This window comes from Patagioenas fasciata, chromosome 10 (genome assembly GCF_037038585.1).
Source record: "Patagioenas fasciata isolate bPatFas1 chromosome 10, bPatFas1.hap1, whole genome shotgun sequence".
NCBI classification, from domain to species: Eukaryota; Metazoa; Chordata; class Aves; order Columbiformes; family Columbidae; genus Patagioenas; species Patagioenas fasciata.
In genome coordinates, this window is record NC_092529.1 from 12,076,808 (window position 1) to 12,097,850 (window position 21,043).

The following is a 21,043-nucleotide window of genomic DNA, read 5'->3' on the forward strand; positions in this document are numbered from 1 at the left end:
CAAAATTTACTTTATCAAGCTGCTTACTGCACTTGAACCAATTATTAGTGTATATTTTTCACTATAATCCTCCTAAATTTCAAAGAAATTTTATCATCCTTTAACTTTTGAAGAATGCAAGGAATGTACTTTTTTCTTACTTTTAAAGAATATTTTATGTATAGTCACATAGTTACTGAAAAGCAGTTTTGAGTTAGGGGAAGCTCAGTGGCTTGAGGAAACAGTTACTACAGTTCTTAGGCTTTCTGAATTAACTGTTTTATTTAACCCTGCAAAACATCAAGAAAAAAAAAAAGAGAAAATAAGGTGTGTTTTTTTCCCCTTCAAGGTTCTTAGAGTTGTATAGGTCCTGGGAGTTACCCTGCCTTTCTGCCAACAGCATCAGAACAGTTTTTTAAAGGAGTTGCATTTGGTTCTGCTTTTGCTTTGAAATGAGCTGCACTTCTCATGGAGTGCTCTTAAAACTGCTGCCTCTGTCCTTTTGAAACTGTTAAGTAAGAGGATGTTATAATTGATCAGTGGCAAGTATTTAACAACACTGAATACATTTGAAATTGATACTGAAATTTCTAATAGGAAGACTTAGAGCTTTAAAAAGACTTTCTCACAGGGTAGTGATACTTGGTCCTTAATTTGATAGAATATCTCTTTGAAATGCCTCTTTCACTGTGCAGGTGGCTCTTTCACAGTGTAATGGTAGTGTACCAAGCTAAACTAGAGAAAGAAAAGGAAAACTGATAGTGCTGGGTGGGCAGACATTTACTTCTGTGAGTGATTTTATTCAGCCATGTCCAGCATTTGATCAGACTGTTCCAGGCGCTGCAGTGGGAGGGACGGCTGTGTCTGCCTCTCAGGGGACACTGCAGAAGCTGTAAAATCAGCAGCTTCTGAATTAACACTAGGATAAGTCCAGAATACCTTTTTTTTTTTTTTTTTTGGTCATTATGAGTTCAGGAATTTTAACACATGAGACTGAAAATCTCATCCTTTGCCTGAATTTTATTTGGTTGCATGAGACCACATCTTGGGTACTGTGTCAAGAGGATGTTGCTGGCAGCCCCGTCACCACTTTGAAGCCAGAACCTTGACCCAACTGGAATAAAGAAAACAGCTGCTTCTGATACTGCGTTTGAGAAATGTTGGGGAGGGAGAAGAAACAATAAAGTTTGGGCCGTGTTAGGACATGAGAACAGAGCTCCCTGCAAAACTGGGTTTGCTTTGTGAATGCCAGAGGATGCAGCAGGCAGGAATTCCCCTTCTTACTCCACAGTAGTTGCATTCAGGGTGATTTTTATTCTGTATAGCTCAGTTTTTTCTCCAGGATGCAGTGTTTGCTGTTAGCCTAACCTGGGCTGCTGTTTGGATACGTGTATTCAGAGAAGAGGAGCGCTACAGAAAGTGAAGTGGGTCTTGGGAGATCATCTGCCCAGGCTATTCAGTAAAGTCTTTTTGCTGTGGAGTTTCAAATTCCTCCTCACTTGGAAAAGGACACTTCAAATTATAACCAACAGCAGTTTGTCTAAACTTGTATATTGTCACCACAAACATCTTCAGAAATGAAATAAGAATTTTCCTTGGAATTAGAACCCTCTGTCTTCTGTAGACGCACGTTTTTCGCACCTTATGAAGAGAAGCAAAGCAAGTGATTCTGAAGTGGTAGCTGACTAGTTCATGTTAGCTGTTACTGTCAGTTTTGTGGTGTCATATATGCCCCTCGGACATATGCCTGTCGTATGCTGCTGACTGATACTCCAGCAGTGGGAACAAATATATTTTCTGAGTAAAATCAGAATAAAACTATATTTGTAGCAGTAGTTTGAGATGTTTTTCTATACTGATGGAAATTTGTATTGAGCCAAACAGTAGTCACATTGCTAGTAAAATAAATGTTAAGTGAAGCATGAACAAGTTTAATTACTTTTCTCTAGTACTTAGAGTGAATTGATTAATTCTACACTGTTTTTCATAGGGAAAATAATTACTGTAAACTAGGAAACATTTGCATCTATATTTCACGTTTAATTACATGTAACCCTCTTTGTTAATACACAGAAATAAAAGTTAAAAGATATTTCCCTTCACATCACAAGTACAAAAAACCACTGATCTATTAAGCTGAACTTGATTTTGGGAACATGTTTCAGATTAAACTAATTATGCTTTTTTTTTTCTCTCTGCACATTTTGTAAGTCATATCAACCTTGCAGTAAAGAGTAAAAGAAAACAGAAAAAACCCAAACCCTCTAATGAGCGTCAGCTGAGGGGTTAATATGTTGCTCAGGTTCAGTTTAATTGTGTTTCCATGTTCATGTTGTGTTCACAGAAGGGCTCAGCTTGAAGGGAGTCTGGGTTTGACAGAGCACGGGGCTTTTGTGTAGTTATAGAGCAGCACTGGGCTTCGGCATTAGGAGACGGGCTCTGAGAAGATGCACAACACTGGGGAATCGCGGCTTGACTACTATGTCTCTTATGTTCACTGCTATAGCGTAGGTCTATTCAGCTATTTTTCTGCATGCCTGTTTTCTTCTTTTAGTAGTCCTTGCATTGTATTCTGTTCATATTGACCTCAGTTTATTTTTATGTTAAAGTGTTAACGTAGCATTGGGGTTTCTCATTCTTTTTTGTTTTCTTTGCAATTAAATAAGCAGGTAGTAAAAACCATGTTAATTATATACAAATGTGATGGTTTATGTGAACATTTTCAGAGTCACAGGCTTTCAGGATTCTGCAGTTCTGAAGACCTAAGTATTTAGACTCCGTATTTATGTTTTATTTCAGATCTAGCGAGTTTATAAAGCAATATACTTAAATATCCATCATTCTTCTAAAATCTGTGAAACAAAACTTAAAAGTGTCTCTGCAATTTCCTGGTATCACTATAAGATGCCTTAAAAGAGAGAGCATAGTGTATTTTACATTATTAGAAGTACTGTACATGATAGTTATTATTATTATTATTATTTAAATAAGGGTATTGTACTTGCACTTCTGAAACTAAGCTTAAACTGCATCTATATGTAGGTTGCACCATACCTCAAAATGGATGTGGGCCAAGTTTAGATATAGGGAAAATTATATTTTTGTAGTTCCAGTATTTATAAGCATTTAAATGTTTTTCTAGAAGTCATGACTCTGGAGTCTTACATTATACACAAAGTTCTTAATATATGACATACATCTAAAATGGTGTTGCTGTTTTTTGCATACTATAGATGTGGAAAATTAATTTAAAATCTATTTACCATTTGTTAAAAGTAGTCTTTTAATAATGTTTAACTGTTTAATGTTTTCATGTTTAACTTTTAAATGTTTGATATTTTGGCATGAGGTGCTTTTCAGGCATCTTTAAGCTTCTCTCTCTAAATGACCAATTCAGAAATACAGTTATTAGTCATATGATATTTTTTCTCACCGAGGGACTCCTGCAGCTCTATTATTTCAGCATTTAAAAGCCCACGTGTGTCATCTCAGTGCTGTCTCAGAGACAGGGGCATCATTAATTGTCTCTTGAGATGCTATTTAGGACACAGCACCGGTGTATTAGTGCCTTGTGCCATCTTGAAAACATTGCAGGTGCCATTATGCCTCATAAAGCACAGCTGCACAGAATTATCATGTTAATTTGAAGTCATCTTGTGCATTTACAGGAAAGCCTATTTAAAGACATACTTGGGTTTATTATGTAATTATGTTGTTCAGTGCACAGTGTGTCACTGGTTTGGTAACTAACCATTAGACTGACACGTCTCATCTTTCTCATGCCTATAAGGAAAAAATTAAGCAAGGAAGGCATCAAAAATTAAATTTTGGAAAGAAAGTATCTGAATAAGAAATAATTTATTTTGCAAACTTCTAGTGAAATCTCAAGGATAGTATTAGAGGCAATCAAACATTATTAGCATTAATCCCTTTTCTTCCTCTACTTCCAAGGAAAAAAGCAACAAAATAGAAAAACCTGAAACAGATGTTCTCTTGCAGAACAGCATGAATAATTCAGTGATGCACTTTTGATCAATGTTATCCCTATATAACAGGTGCCCAAATATCTCTTGCATGTTTTATCTGTTCATTAGACCTTTTCATCTTCTACTGTCTTTGACGAAAGCAAAATATGCTAAAAGCTACAGGGTAAATGGACATAAATATTAACACCCATGTGAGAGAAAGTATTTTTTTCAGTTACAGTCACATTAGGCAAAGACATTTGTATACAGATAATAATACTACTCTCTATCAGATAGTTAGAGATGAACAGAACTGAACAATTTTTTGTTTTACAATATACTGGGATTATTAAACACATTTTCTTAGGCATGTGATCCACCTGACTGATTTAACAGCCTTGTGAACCAGGCAGCTTTTCAGTCTGGTGAGCTGAGAGGGATATATGATGGCAGAACTGGCCCCTTGTTTCTTGAAATTATGTGACTTGTATTTTGGTCCACAAAAAATAGGAAATGAATCAAAATTTATTATTCACGTTTCAACTTAGGGAAAAATTTTAGAAGTTTTTTTTGTTGGTTGTTTTTTTTTGTTTGTTTTTTTTTTTTCCCCTGCTCAGAGGACATAAAATAGTCTTGAAGCTTCCTATAAGGAAAGGTGAGAATTCTATGGCCATGTGAAAATCTTCGGGAACTAAGAATCTGCCATAAAAAAAGTAGCATGTAAGAGAAACTAGAAAGAGGGTATTCTTTACCAACCCAAGGAAATGTTATTAAAGTATTTTATCAATCTTTAGAGTCTACTTGTTCTGTTTGAGGAAAGTAAAGAGGATTTAGCTGTGATTTCCTTTCCTCTGCGGCTCTGAGAAGCCTTGCTTAAAACTGGGAGGAAGTAGTTCTGTATAACACTCAAATTTGACCTTTTTTTTGTTTTGTTTTGTTTTTAAAGTCATTATAGCACGATACTTCAGGAATGTGGCTAGACTTGAATCATTATATCTTATCACAACAGAAGGTCTTTTAAAGTTCTATTAATACTTAGGGAAATAATTGCCTCTTAAAAACTTAAGCTGTTGTAGTGAAAAGAAACAAGCACACCTCTGGCAAATGGAGTCGAATCACTATCAAGGCTCTCTCATGAAATGTCGTGGTTTTTTTCTGAGAGACAAAATAATCTCATATTTGAATGTAGTAGTTTTTCAGACTTCACAAATGGAGGACAATGCCCTCTTGTGCGTTATGATGTCTCTAGGGTTTTTGCTGGGTACATGAAAATGGGCAACCTTATGTAGGGAAAAGAAGGAAATCCTGTCTTCCCTGTAAACTAATGGAGAGATGTGGGGATGGTTGGTTTGATTTTTTTGTGTGTGTTATTTTATTTAAGAGATACTTGGTTTGGTTCGGAAGTACTTGGAGGTAAAGCGGAATGTTTTGTCAGTCCATGCTACCTCTACGATCTTCAGAGAAGACACTGAATGTGGTTCAGTGGAGGGACTTCACTACTGACATATAAGTACCAATTCCTGCGTTTTTGCATCCAGTGGTAGCTGACTGATCTAACAAAGGATTGTCTGATCAGTGGGAGCTCAGCCTGAGAACTTGTCTCACTCTGCAGTGCACTTGGTTATAAAAATAGTTCTTATAATACTTCTAGATTACACCAGGTAAAATGAAGCAGTACATGGGAGTAGTCATTTTAATGTTGGAATTCATACAATTGTTGTAGGTAGTTCTGTTAGAGCAAATAATCTGAGGAATATTTTAGTTCTGCAGGCAACTATTGGTTCTGGGACCTGTGGTTTCTGTACTAGCTGTGAGTGAATAAAGTTGATCTGTTTAGTTTAACTAACATATACTTTTACATATGATGACCAGGTTGTAGTATTCTGCTGTTGAGTGTGTCATTGCAAGAGGTCTGTTACACAAAAATGAGTATTACTGAAGAGAGATGAGATTATAAAAGCTGCCTGCTTTCTCTTGGGTAAAGGAGGAGTAATTCACAAAGAAGTAAACCAGAAATCAGTTGGAAATGTAATAAAAATTAAATTACTATTGAATATGCTGCTGCCAAACATGTGGCTTTTCTCAGCTTTTAGGCATGTATTTGTGGGACTTTTGTGTCACGATTTGGCAGACAGTAGTTTTTGTCAGGGTTATAATTTATAATACTGCTGCCTGAGAGTGCTCATGAAGGGCTCAGCTTGAAGGGAGCCTGGGTTTGACAGAGCACGGGGCTTTTGTGTAGTTGTAGAGCAGCACTGGGCTTCGGCATTAGGAGACGGGCTCTGAGAAGATGCACAACACTGGGGAATTGCAGCTTGACTGCTATGTCTCTTATGTTCACTGCTATAGTGTAAGTCTATTCAGCTACTTTTCTGCATGCCTGTTTTCCTCTTTAAGTAGTTCTTGCATGGTATTCTGTTCATATTGACCTCAGTTTATTTTTATGTTAAAGTGTCAGCATAGCTTTGGGGTTTTTTCTTTTTTGTTTTCTTTGCAATTAAATAAGCAGGTAGTGATTGTGAAATGCAAGTGGCTTTTCTGACTGATGACTGAAGAACCAAAATAGAATAGTAACCCCCTGCTAAAAAACTACTGCCTTTGTCTCTGCTAAATAAATAGAAGCCTTCAGTCTTCTCAGAATCTGTACCTTAAAGGGTTAATTTTACTTCCTATTAGCACCTTACAAAATGATGACTTTAGCAAGCTTGCTAAAGTCTTGACTAGGCAATTAGCATAAGAAGTGGGAGAAAGCACAATGTATTCATGAAATGTATATTGTATATTAATTCACTAGTAAAGGATTTTTAGAGCCTTGTTCAGTTATAGCATAACTCTCAGATTTAATCCCTGAGGAAGAAAATATAATTGCCAAAAACATGTAGCTAATATGATTAGTCAAGCGCCATTTTCAGGAAGTCAAATAGTGGTATGAGTGAAACCTGAAAAGGAGCCTAGTGTAAATCTACCCCATTAGATACAGAGCTTTTTGTTTCATCTCTTTCTAGGTTCTGATTTCCCACACTGCATAAATGCCATTTTGCTCCCCAGCAAACCAACTATTTCCGTTTTGAGCCGAAACCCAGCTGCGATGCTGTGGTGTACTCCAGGGGATGTGTGTGATAGGCAGCATGAGTGGGACCAAGCTGTGTTTGGTGCCCTCCAAGGTCCTTCAGCTTCTTCTGGAGGTGTGCAACACACAAAATTCATGCCACCCCAGGGCGAGAAACACACGACGTCATGCCATGGATTTACAGCTCTGATGGGCTGGGACACCCTCATCTGCATCAAAAAATGCAGAAAAACAATAAATCAGGCTATTAGACCATAGTCAAGGATTGAGCCAAGTGCTGTGCATGCTTATGAGTAGTGTGAGTGTAGTCTTAGTAAAGGGCTAAAGAAACAAATCTTCGATTTCTTCTGAACCTGAGAAGATTTTAAAAAGAGCTGACAAGACCGCGATTGTGTTTTTTGCTTCAGACCACGACAGACAGTTAAAACAGGAAAAGTATCTCCTTTTTGAAGTAAGGCCTATACAAAAGCATGGAATTCTTGGCCCTGAGTATGATCTCTGATTCCTCTCTGATGTGCAAGTTTGTCCTTGGCAGTTTCAGCATTATCCCTTTTCTTACATGTTGCTTGTGGAAGCAGGCTTGAGGGAAATATGAACTGATATATGCTGAGGTCTATGCTCCTGTAGCTAGATGATGGTTTTCGGTCCTAAACTAAAGCTTTAAATCACATATCGGCATATCACAGTGCAGTGCAGATGAGCTGGAATTATTTCACTGCTTTCTTTTCCATCTGAGCTCTGCTAAAACTGCTGTTGCTATAGCAAAGATCTCCTTGTGTTTCCTTTGTGGACACAGGCTGCAAACATGTTTTGAACATTAAATACACATCTCATTGAAATGCATTTTATTATAATTCTTGCTGATTAGTTATACTTTATTATAAGATGAATTTTATTTCCATAGGGTTCCACAGTCAGTATCAATCTACACTGTCATAATACAACCATGATAACCTCAGCAAGGTTGTACTGGAATATAAGTCTTTTATTAATAACAACTAAAAAATGCATAGTAGGATGCATCCTCCATGGGTCTCAGGATACAAAAATTTGTTAACTGTCCTTTAAAATAAATTTACACACCTGTAATTAAAGAACCAAAAAGAATTTGCATTCCTAATATATTTTGATATTGTCATTGATTTAGGCAGGACTAAGGACACTTCATGATATTGGCCCTGAAATACGCCGAGCTATATCCTGTGACTTGCAAGATGATGAACCAGAGGAAAACAATCCAGAGGAGGAGGAAGATGTTTATAAAGTAATGTCAGAACACAGCTACGTGAATTGTTTTATCATATAATATGAGATTTAAAAATGAACTTATCCCTGAATATGGAAGAATAATAAGAAATCCTCTCAAACCAGAGCAATATAAATATTTTATAAATAGGTCTATTTTATATGTATCTATAAAAAAAATGGTATTACTGAGACACTTGCATCTCTTCATAAATTTAGGAAGTAGTTCCTGCAATGTGTTTCTCCTGCCCCTAATTCTTTCTCAGTAATTCTTATTTTTTTCTTAAGCCAATCCTAAGAAAAAGTGTGAACCTTCCCATCTCAAATTTTGATAATGGCAAGGTTAAGCTAGAAAAGTCTTAACTCCTACAGTGGTAGATAGGAAGAAGAGAATGTGATTCTCTGCAGCCAAAGCACAACAGACACAGAGATGCATATTTTAAAAAGAATGCCTGGAATTACACAGAAGTCAGCTAAACATAAATGCCATTTCCGATTTCCTGTAAGGGATATCAATAAGAACCAGAGAGAAAAACAGTTTAGTGTTTTTCTTTTATGCTAGAGCTGTTCAGTCTAATGGTGAACATGTAAAGTTGGTATTACAATCAGGATTACAATTAGGAATGATCTGCAAACCATTTGTCAGCCAGCAAGAAAATGTAATTTTTCACAAGCATTTCAGAAGAAGCAAATGTAAAAGCATGCTTCTGCGGTAATTAGAAGCCCCATAGCTTGCTATTGTCCTTTGCAAAAAAAGAGGATGTGGCACTGGAGACAGTGCTGCAGCGGCCATCAGTAGATGCATTTCTCTGCCAACCATCATTACCTCCTGTCTTCCCTAGACTGAGCTTCAGGACAGACTGCTGTCATCCAAAGCCCACGCCTGCCTAGACAGGGAGGCTACATGACCTGGGTCAGGTGTAAAAGACAGCTGCATGTCATACTCATAACCTGGCACTTTATTCTCTCTTTCACCATCCATTACACTCTTCAGGGCTGGTAAAGACTTACTACTCTTTCTTGTACCTCTGCAAGAAGGAAGAATGGGAGCACTGAAGGTTAACGTTACCTGCCTGAGACATGCTTGCGAGCTGTTGCATGGCACTCCATCCTGTCTGAGTGACACCTGTTGCAAACCGATGCTCTGGGAGAATAGGAGAGAATTCCACCAAAGGGTTCTCAATGATCAAGCAGACACATCCCTGTCTGAGGAAGTTGGTGCATGTTCATGTACTGGGATCTAAGTTTCTCCTCCATAATAAAATATGGAGAAAGCTGGATGTCACATTCAGTTGTATGGAAAAAGAATAATGATCACAGCATAATGCTGATTGGTCTCTGAAATACAAATATTGTCACTGTCACAATCACATCTCTGTCGCTTCAGGAGATCCCATCGGAAGCATTGTAAGATTAGAACAATCACAGATTATTTGAATTGCTACTTTGGATTGCATGTAGGAGAGAAAATTAAGTTATCACTGTCAAAGTACGTTCTGTTAAGGTATCTGATGTAAGTTTTTTTCTCTTCCCTTAAAACAGAGGAACGGTGCCCTCTTTGGCAACCACATTAACCATATTAGCCGTGACAGACGAGATTCATTTCAACAGATCAACACCACACACCGTCCCTTACATGTTCAACGGCCTTCAATTCCATCTGCAAGTGATACTGAGAAAAATAAGTATCCTCAGGCAGGAAATTCTGTATACCACAATCACCATAATCACAACTCAGTAGGAAAGCACGTTCCAAACTCCACAAACGCCAATCTCAATAATGCCAATGTGTCCAAAGTTGTTCATGGAAAACACACGAATTTTGGAAATCATGAGCATAGATCTGAAAACAGTTACCATTCTTACTCCAGAACGGATCGTGAGAAGCGTAGAAGGCCAAGTAGTAGGAGGTAAGCTTACAAATATGTATTTGCATTAAAATAAATTTATGTAATATGCTATAAGAAAGCTTATGCTACATGAAACTGATTTGTGTATTTAGCTTCATTTCTGATGTATTAAACATACTTAAAATACAGCTCTGATGTATGGGAAATGTAAATAACTTTAATAAGATTTGAAAGTAGTAGTTTTCTTTAAAGTAAAATTACTAGTCACATCACAGACACTGTAATCACCAATGAATTTCTCTAAACTACCTGATTTTATAATACCTTTCTCCTTATTTTCATGGCTTACCCGGTAGAACCCGCTACTATGAAACATATATTAGGTGAGTTGATATTGCTTATGTAACTGAAAAGGATAAAGTTTGGTTTGTTTAGTTGTTTTTTTTTTTTCTCATTTTCCTTTTTCTCCTTTTCTTTTGTTGTACAGTACAATTTTCGAAAGTAACTGTATGACAATGCATATGCTTAATAACCTAAGTGATGATTTCTAAGTAAAATTTTTCCACTGTCTTTTATAAAAGGATAAACTTCTGTTAAATTTCAGAATTATTTAAGCCCTTTTAAAAGTCCAGGCAGGCTCATGCAGTTTCCAACAGACAAAGGATCATACATACTTGATGGTAGCCCTAGTTTAAAATTGGCTTGCAAAGACTGGAAAAAACACTCAGTTTAGCTTTGATAAATATTAATATGTACAGTTCCACTTTTAGGGGACCCAAAATCTTTCCTGGTCTTCTGTCTGAATATTTTCTAAGACAACTTTTAAAAATAGGATATATTGTGATATCTGAAGTGCATTGCTAAATGTCTATTCAGTGGTAGTTGTTAGTGTCTAGATTTGCATACCTGTTTCAGATTTTTCTAGGAATACCTCAATGAGTGCTCCTTCATATTTTGGCTATTTGGCAAACTTCAGACATTTGAGAGAGGCTGTATTTCTTCAAACTACTCTGAGTCAATATTTTGTAAAAATGTCTTAAATGTACTTGACCTCACTGAGCTTCCCCATATTAATCATTTTCCTATTTGTAGCATAAGGAAATAAAGGGAGGTCATCTTTCAGAAACAGATAAAATGGTCATGTTCTGAACTGCAGTTCTACGCAATTTACTATTACACCATATTCAGACAACAGAAGAGCTGTTAATGCTTGTCTTATTTTTTTCTTTCCTTGGAAGCATGTTAAAAGAACTGTGTATAAAATATACAATTTATAAAATATTAAAAAATATAAGTTTTTGCCACTTACAGATCTGACTCTGGTGATGTGCGTCGGCCTACTATTTGCCGTGAAGAACGTGAAGTTCAAGACTATTGCAATGATGATCATTATTTGGGAGAACAGGAATATTTTAGTGGAGAAGAATATTATGAGGAAGACAGTATGTTGTCAGGAAGCAGGTGAGCATGTTTGCTAACCTGGGAAAAATCTTTCAATAAATTAGGTACATATCTGTAAAGGCTGTACTAAGCACACTTATACTGAAAATGAAGGGAGTTGATGCTCCACAACTGCTGGCAAGTAAAATGGTGAATAGGAATAGTGTGTGTACCAAAGAGCTTTTCTATTTGGCATCAGGTGCTTACTTCAGCAAAACTTTTGTACTAAATTCAAAGGAAAGCACAAAGTTCCTTTAACTGAGTATAAACTGGAAAATGCATAACCAAAAAAGCATTTCATTTATAAATAAAATTTCAAGTACAGTGAAAGAAGGATCAAGATCAGATAGAGGAATTTTTAGATTTTTAGGGGTCCTGCATTTTAGCCTGTACGGGTAAGGATAACTTCATTAAAAATATAATTTGATACAAATTTCACCAGAGAACTTGCTATGTAACTATGTATTTATGTATGCTTGCTATCTCAAAATCAGTTTGCATAGAGAAACTGGATTTTAAAATTGAGTCATGTAACTATATCATGTATTGTTTGGGTATCTTTCTAGAGAAAGAGTAGATTTGAAAATCTGCAAGAAGAAATCGAATAGATCGATTCACAGAAACTCATGGAAATGTTTTCTTTATTGTATCTCGAATGCAGGCATGCATATGATTACCACTGTAGATACCACTGCCATGACTCAGATTTTGAGAGACCGAAAGGTTACCATCACCCACATGGTTTTTTTGAGGAAGATGATTCACAGATGTGTTATGACACAAAAAGATCTCCTAGGAGACGGCTGCTACCTCCAACACCAACACGTAAGTACATTAAGAACAATTTGTTTGCAAATCCAGAATTATTGAAATGTGTTCAGATATGTTCCAGTTTAAAAAGGCTTCTTATTAGGTTGGATTTTGAACATATTTCTTGATTAATGTTGCTAGTGGATTATTGTGTATAGCAGAAATATCTGTCCATCCTGAGATACTGCTCAGAGAATGTATGGATCTGAGTTTACAAGTCAGTCTTTCTAGTATCTCTTGCCTCACTCATCTAATAATATAAAAATAACAAATTTAACTGCCAGTTTTAACTTCATTTGATGAAAGAAGAAAGAGCAAGGTAGAATGAAGCAGTGGGTTGCTTTGCAACTTTGCTCAGGAGTTCCAGTCCATGTGCCCGCTGTTCCCAGCCCAGCTGTGCAGTGCTGCGTGAGCCGCTGCCCTGGTCTCTGCAGGGGCGCAGCTGCTGGCGCTGCCCCTGTCTCTTGTCACTTGTGCTGCTGAACAACATTGTGATCAGTTCCATATGCATCTTCACCTCCAGCTGTTTTATGGAACACTAGAGACTGAAGTAGGATAATTTTCAGAAAAAAAGAGAGCCAAGAGTGAGCTTAGTGGTGCTTTGGTTTGGGGTTTTTTCCTTACTTTTGAAGTGCTTTAGCTTTTTAACATGAGTTTCTCAAGTCCCTGTGAAAAATGAAAGTGTTATCCTGGGCTTAGCATCTTATTTCAGACTCATATTGGTACTTTATTCTGCCATCTCAGGAATAATGCTTAATATTTTGTGTTTCTTCCGAGGGAGAAAATGTTTCCATTAGTGTTGTCAACTTTTTTTTTTTACCTGTTTCTTCAATTTTCATTTATTCTCCCCATTAGATCTTTCCCTTGTTTCCCCCTTATCACAAGCACAATATTGCCTTATCTGCATTTCTAAAATCTCTAACGCTTCTTATCTTGTAGTTTTGTTTTAGTATATTCCAGGCCATACTGAGAGATTAGCAGTGCTAACCCTCTGGTGAAAGCAGGCACAGACTCAAAGCTCTTGAATTTTGGTCTTTGACCTCTGACGCTTCACAGAGAGGAAGCACTTGGGGTTGTGAGGTGTAAAATAAAACTTTTTCTAAGGCTAAAATTAAGACACTGGATTGATGCACAAGAAACAAAACTCAGCTCCATGCAACCCCATGGTGTCCCTAAAGTACTGTGACACATGGAGTGGTCAGTGCAGCCTGGGCTGTTATGTGGGTCTTTGGATGATGCCGCGTAGCCAGTGCCATCTGGACATGACAATGCAGGATCATTTCTAGAAGAGTTTCCACGTTTTGTCTGCTATAAGATGGATTTGCTTTCTAGTGAAACCAGAGTTGTCTTTCATTCTGACGATACTGGCAGCCAAAGTCACAGTCCATTATGGAAGTGAGACTGTAAGGACCCTGTGGGTAGGGAAATGGGGTTTGGTCCTTTCCTGTCTCAAACACCCTAAAGGAAATGCAAGTATAGATTTAAAAAAAATGTTTCAGATAAAAGTGTTATGGGCTCATCATGCAATGTGTAAAGCACAGTTTCAGGCTGTTTAAAGCTACAGAAAGCCGTAGTAAAGGGCAGCAGCTAAATATAGTATTATATATCAAAGAAAAGTTTCTCCAGCAATACTGTCAGTGCTGGATCCTCACTTTTGGCACTCAGCTCCTTACAACAAGAGTAGTAATGCTGTCTTCTACTTGTCTTTCTGACTTTAAGGGTTACAGATGGAAAAAAGCAGAAAGATGAGTCTTGCACTGTAGAGGGTAGATAACTCAGATGACTGATAGTGAAGTGTACAGAGAGCTGCTGGCTCTCTTCCAGTGGCAGAAGGAAAAGACATCAGACAAAGAGGAGACTGTGAAAGGAGGCTTCCATACATCTTTCTACAAGATTTTCTGATAGCAGAGGAATTTTAGGCCAAAGAAATAGACGGATGCTTTGTATATTCATTCCATACATTGCAGGAGAGCAACTGTCTTCTAAAAATCCTCTGGAGTCTTCCCACGGAGGTGTTGCGAGGGGGAGGGTTGAATGTTTCCTCTGACTGCAGCCTTTGGGATTCATTTAACTTTTCTGATAAAGTTTTTGTGACAGTATTAAGCAGGCATTTCTTTAGAGGAAGCATACACTTTTTCTCTCACGTACCAGAGACTAGATAAATGTGCTAGATAAGAGGTATTTGATACACCCTAGGATAAGAGTTCTGATGTAAGTTGTGTAACGCTAATGTAGGAAGTCCTTTGACTTACACCAGTATAATGTCAGAAGAGCACAGTCAGAACTTATATATTTAATGTTCAGGAACACTCAGTAGATTTTTAAAAGAAGCTCAAACCTTTTATCTGTAACTAGTGTACGGGCTCTTTGGCCTGTGGAGGAAGCCTTGTTGTTTTACATTAAAAAAGAAAAAAAAAATACACTGCACCAAACAGTTTTTGAAGCATCAGGATTCAGTCCAAGTTAATATAGCATACAGTGCTTTGGCTGAGTACTGTAATTAGTAAACTGAGCTTTGTGAAGGGTTTTATACCAAACTGATCACCACAATATTTAAGCAACTTCTAGAAGTGTACTGAAAAATTATTAAGATGCTCTTTTGGATTCTTTCCTGGGGAGACACATATGCAAAGAAGTGTCTTGTTTTATATGAGGGGAATTTTTGGTTTGCTTTTTATTCTTTTTGGTATTGGGACATGTAGCATTTGTTAGGTTCAGGAGCTAAGGCTTACATTCCCGTATTTAGATTTACCATTGAGACAATGGAAAGAGACATAAAGTTTGTATTAGGTGGGCTGAATCACCTCTTGGAGGTGCCTCCTTTAGTCCAGTGGCTCTGTAAGCAACCTTGATTGTAAGTATCCAGCACTGTCTGGTGAAAACTCTGAGGAATCCGAAGTCTATGGCACTTAACTCTTCAATTCTGTTCACAACATTCTTTGCATTGGGAAAAAAGATACCGAGAATAGTTTCAACAGAGCACAATTTTCTGTCATTGCTTTGTACAGTCAGGCTCTTTCCAGTTTTCCACTATGGTGCTTGCATCTGTGAGGATGTACCTGGATTCCAGCTGCTGTTCAGTGTCCAGGTTTTCTTCCCACTGAAGCTAAGACAGAGGAATGATACACGTGCACTGCTTCCCATCGTTCTGCAGGCTTTCACCAACATCTTGATCTAGTTTAGATTTGTATTTTTTCCTTTCTAGCATTTATACGAATAATAGCAGTAGAGACCATGGCTTATCATTGTAATGACAGAATAAACATCAGGAATTGACAACATGAGTCCACTTTGAATTGAATATGGTTTTTCACATTGCACGTTGCTTCCAAGGAACCGGGGATTTGGTATTTCCTTTGGGAAGTCTGGTTCATTAGAATGAAGAGGTTAAAACCATGGAGAAGAAAGAAACTCTTTTTGTAACTATTTTCAGTTTACAGCAAAACTCCAAAGTTAATTGTCTGAACCAGCCTGCTGTGTAACACAAGCTTGCTTTGTGAAACAGCTGCTTCTAATTCTGTCATGTTAGGCTGCTCATATGGTTTTCATCTATGACTGCATTTACTTCTTTATCTTGTAACCAGCTGCTTGCTTCTGTTAGCACAACTTATTTCTTACTGGGAGACATGCATTTGTGTGATAGTTGACTCACATTGGAATTCTGGAAATAATAGACTTTGAGAAAAAGTTTATTTTCCTAATGAATTATGGTTTCCCTGTAGCAAATAGACGATCTTCCTTTAACTTTGAATGCCTCCGCCGACAAAGCAGTCAAGATGACATACCGCTCTCTCCTAATTTCCACCATCGCACTGCTTTACCACTTCACTTAATGCAACAGCAGGTAAACACAAAATCTCATTTAACTAATAATGAATTACATCTTTCCAGGTTCTGTATTGTATTCTGCCTTTCACTGTTGTTTGAAACAGTACTAGTGTGTTATGTAGTTTGGCTGTGCACAACTTCTAGGCCAAGTGTAGGCTTGTAGTTGCTAGACACAAGGCTTCTCAAACATAGACCTACAAAACATGCAAATTGAGTAGCTTGCACCTATGACTCTCCAAGTGTCCACAAAGAGTCAGGATGCCTCAAGGAACTTCAGGTGGGACTGCATAATGTGGCAGGTGTCTGTTAATCTTTGCCTATGCAGTTACTCAGCTCCATTTGTGAGAATTTGCAAGTACAACACACACTTTGGAAGCTCAGTCCCCAGCCCTGACGTGACCCTGAGAAGACAGCAGTTTCCACTGCCTGGAGACGCCATCCAGGATGATCGGAAAATGCTGACAGCCTCCTAGCCTGTCCCTACAGGACAGAAAGAATGTTTCTGCACTTTGCTTTCCTTGTTTAATATATTATCTAGCAATTACTTTTATTTATTAATGCTGATACCAAGATTTTGTGATCCAAATAATAACAGAAAAATGCCATTTTATCATGTCAATTTGACAATTTCAGTCCTGTTCCTCCTTTACATGACTGTTATACATCAGGAAATATTAACTTTGCATAACTGCTGCCTGAACAATTGGTTTGAACTAACTGCTGAAATGAGAAATGGGTATGACTAAGGCATTTGAAATCACTAACTTCTAAATTTCTTCTCCTTACCAGGTCATGGCTGTCGCAGGTCTGGATTCCAGCAAAGCTCATAAACATTCACCAAGTCGTTCAACGCGTTCCTGGGCTACCCCTCCTGCCACCCCTCCCAACAGGGACCGTACCCCGTATTACACACCTCTAATCCAGGTTGATAGGGCTGAATCTACAGAGCATATGAATGGTAGCCTGCCATCCTTGCACAGGAGCTCATGGTACACGGATGACCCTGATATTTCCTACCGAACATTTACACCAGCCAATTTAACTGTACCTAATAACTTTAGGCATAAACATAGTGACAAGCAGAGGAGTGCAGACAGTTTGGTAGAAGCGGTAAGTATTACAGAAACCTCTGAAGTAGCCAAGAGTGTCTGTCTCTTCAGGTTTTTTTGTTCGCTTTAAAAACCGTACAATTCAGTCCACATTATCTCTCTGAAAATGTAGTATTTTCAGTTTCAAAGCCCAAACCTGGATTTAGGTAAAGACGGGGATTTATTCATAGTTGTCATGCAGTAAAGGATTTCTATGGAATCCAAACCTTAGCGTTAGTGTGTCAGAGAACAGGAGAGATTTCAAAGAGCTTTGAAATTAAATTTAAGTTTTCTAGGTAAGGATTTGTTATGAAGTGTCCTTTCACATGACTGATAGGGAAGAGATTATGCATATGCATGTTGTTTCTATAGAAATACATCACCATTTTTGCAGTAATCTGAATAAAAGAACAAGAGGTCTATGAATCAATGTACTGAATGCAATGATGAGGGTTGATTTGTAGGTGTACTGAAGAATGTTAAGAATTCCCCGTTATATTAACAAATATTTGAAGATAAAGTCTATGTAGCTTTTCTGAATCGTAGTTACTGCTCTTGCTTCCGTCACTTCCTTTCTATTGCTTTGAGCTAGGCAATATACGTCATTAATTTTTATTTGCAAATGGGACTTGGGCATCTTTCTTCCATGTACTCTAAAGTACTGAGAACATATCTAGAATTCTATGTTTCAGGCAACTATTTTAATTGCACCATACATTAACTATATTAACTGTTGTCTTTAGTGTATCAGCCTAATGATTGATGTTTATCAAAGACTACTGCCAAATTTCTAAAGAGAGAAATCGGATGTATTGCATTATCAGTTACGTTACCACATGGCTGATACAATGTGTTTTGGAGCCATTTGGTTGTTGATTTGATTGTTCTTTGCCTGGGCAGTTTTACTGTGGGTTGCTGTAGTGATTCCATGGGCTTTCCAGTGTTTTCCACAAATGAGAAGTGTTGCTGTGGTTGAATGGTTGGACTTGATGATTTTGAGTGTCTCTCCCAACCAAAATGATTCTGTGATTCTGTGTCCTGTCTGTTCTGTAGTTCCACTGTATCTCTCATTCTCTCCTTTCCATCTGCCAGGTACTTATATCTGAAGGCCTAGGAAGGTATGCAAAGGACCCTAAATTTGTTTCAGCTACGAAACACGAGATTGCTGATGCTTGTGACATGACTATTGACGAGATGGAAAGTGCAGCAAGTAATCTTCTCAATGGAAATATTAGCAATGGGACCAATGGGGATATGTTTCCCATTTTAAGCAGACAAGATTATGAACTTCAAGATTTTGGTCCTGGCTACAGTGATGAAGAACCAGAAATGGGACGATATGAAGAAGATTTAGCTGATGAAATGATATGCATTACGAGCTTATAGTATTTAACAAGGAAAATGATTTTAATAACAGAAAAAGTGCCTCATAGTTTAAAGATGCTAGGCACTAGCTGGAGGGAAGTTTTGTACAAGTGATGTCACACCTCAAGGAAGCCATAACTAATAAATTGATTATCTCCAGGTTGCTGAAATGTGATCAGAGCTGCAGTACGTCAAGTCTCCTCCCACAGAATCTTCGGTTCTTCTGTAGGAATACGGTCATTTTGAAACAGGCAGATTGTGACAATCAGTTTTTTGAGGGCTATAGTGGGATTCTGAGGTGTAATATCTTGCCTGTCTTTCAGCTTTGTGCTGCTGTCCTTCATGATAGAGCAGGATTTTGTCAATGAAAATGTCTGTATAAGTCCAGCACAAAATTGTGTGGGAAACAGCAACACGAGTGATGACAACCAATAATGTCATTACCTCAGTACTCAATAGCATATCAGTGACCCGCTGCATATCCATTCTAACATTGTTTTCAAACTTGCCTCCCGATTTCTTTTTTCTTAATGCTCTTCTAAAATACAGTTTGTCATGCTCTACCTGTTAGAGATCATTGGAAAAAGAAATTATGTAAAGAATAATCTGTCATATGTAACATCAGTTTACATAGGAATATATCATTCAGATAGTCTGTTTTATGACTATCACATTAAGGGCAAAATATACTGGAATAATTGCATTCTTACTAATGCACTTGCAACCAGGTTATAGTAGAACTAGATAAGATAGTTTGCTAAAAGTTATATAGTAGAAATTATTGTAAATGAATTGTAATATACAATGATTTGTATTTGTAAAGAGATGTTCTATATTTTGTAATTATTGTACCGTAATTGAACTGCAGCAATATTTATGGACCCTAATTATTGTAACTCTCCACAGAATTCTAGATATAAGTATTTTTACTTGGAATATATAGATCTATAGCATAAATATTTAAGTAAAGCCACCTCTCAGTGTAAATCTCTTTTTGGGATAAAGTGTCAAGTTTGAACTTGGCAACAGAACAGATTTTTTTTTTAATAATTGAGTCAAATGAATCTCTCTGCGTAAGGGATGCACAGTTGACTATTTACAGTCTTATACTTGGAAAGGTAAATATTTAAAGTTATTTTAATTTTTTTTGATTGACAAATAAGCTGTAATTTTATTTTTGTATTAATCTTATGCTAAAAATAAATATTAAAATAGTTTAAAAATTGGCAAGTTCATGCCAGGATATCACTGGTCATGAGATAATTAGTTTTGACATAGTGTATTACCTGCATACCCTACTTCGATAGGAAACATCTCGGGCAGAAATTATTTCACAGGTGAATGAAAATGTTTTACTTCTGTACTACTTACTGCGCTTGCAAAGAAAAGAAATACGATAAAATGATTCTTCACAGAACCAAAAACCTCGATTATATAAGAAGTATACAGTTTTATTGCCTCTACCTTTCTTTTGTCCTATGTGTACTACTTCAAAGATTTATTTTTATGCAATCAAGAGAGGGCTTAGATATTGTTCACAATGCAGTAAAACCCTAAAATGACTTTGAGGCTAATACAACCTTGGAGGGAAATAAAATAGTACTGAAAGCTACTGTCTATTTTGTTAGCACTGGATAACAATGACTTGTTGTAACAAGTCATCTTACCAGGTTTTACCTGTAGTTCATATGCTTGATAGCAATCCAGTTCACATTTTTACAAATGTATTGTTTAAAACATGTCAATAAACATTTTGTACATAATGACAGTTTCCTATGAATAGCTTACAGACTTCCTCTGAAATCATTCTTATTTCAAATGCCAGGATAAGAACTTAGAGGTTTGTAAATTATTTCTTGACCTACATCATTTTGTATTAAAAAAAAAAAAGTGCAAAATGTTCTTCAAAATAAAACTGTGTAATAATTTTATTATACTTGGGATTTCTTTTACTAATAGTTTTTCACCACAAAGCTCTAAAAGTTAAACTCTGTTTGCACTGTTTGAAGAACGGGAAGGAAGGTGTGGAATTCAGTCATCAGTCTACACTATCCTAGTGGGCAAGTCTCTTAGGAATTATTGCTGTTAATTGAACAAAGCGATTGGAGTATTTGTATGGAAAAGGGTACTGTTACTTTCCTGCTATCTAGGAGACTATTCCCTAGATACAGATCTATGGAAACAAGTAGGTAAATCTGACTAAAATCCCCTAAAACCTCAAGATGACTCTTCCATGGTGTCTGCCAGGAACCGCTTGGGTATGTTACCCAGCAGCTGTTGCTTTGTTCCACTTCCCAGATCACAGAAAGAAACTTGGAGACCAACATGGAGCTTTCTGGATCTGGTATCACTGTGAATGACAACGAGTAGTTTTCCAAGTTGCACCTACTGCGGTATACCCAC

The 21,043-nt window shown here is 37.1% G+C and overlaps 1 protein-coding gene across 14 annotated transcripts in view; it reads left to right on the forward strand.

Annotated features, from left to right (window-relative positions):
- Nucleotides 1-20,571, forward strand: part of CACNA1D (calcium voltage-gated channel subunit alpha1 D) — a 220,274-nt gene extending 199,703 nt beyond the window's left edge. For all 14 annotated transcript variants that reach the window (XM_071813160.1, XM_065845268.2, XM_071813153.1 and 11 more), the window contains 8 exons: nt 8,162-8,278; nt 9,802-10,169; nt 10,466-10,492; nt 11,421-11,570; nt 12,211-12,374; nt 16,082-16,203; nt 16,977-17,297; nt 18,368-20,571. In XM_071813160.1, coding sequence (XP_071669261.1) covers nt 8,162-8,278; nt 9,802-10,169; nt 10,466-10,492; nt 11,421-11,570; nt 12,211-12,374; nt 16,082-16,203; nt 16,977-17,297; nt 18,368-18,661 — 1,563 coding nt within the window. In that variant the 3' untranslated portion in view covers nt 18,662-20,571. The remainder of the gene's footprint in view (nt 1-8,161; nt 8,279-9,801; nt 10,170-10,465; nt 10,493-11,420; nt 11,571-12,210; nt 12,375-16,081; nt 16,204-16,976; nt 17,298-18,367) is intronic.
- Nucleotides 20,572-21,043: the final 472 nt, after the last annotated feature.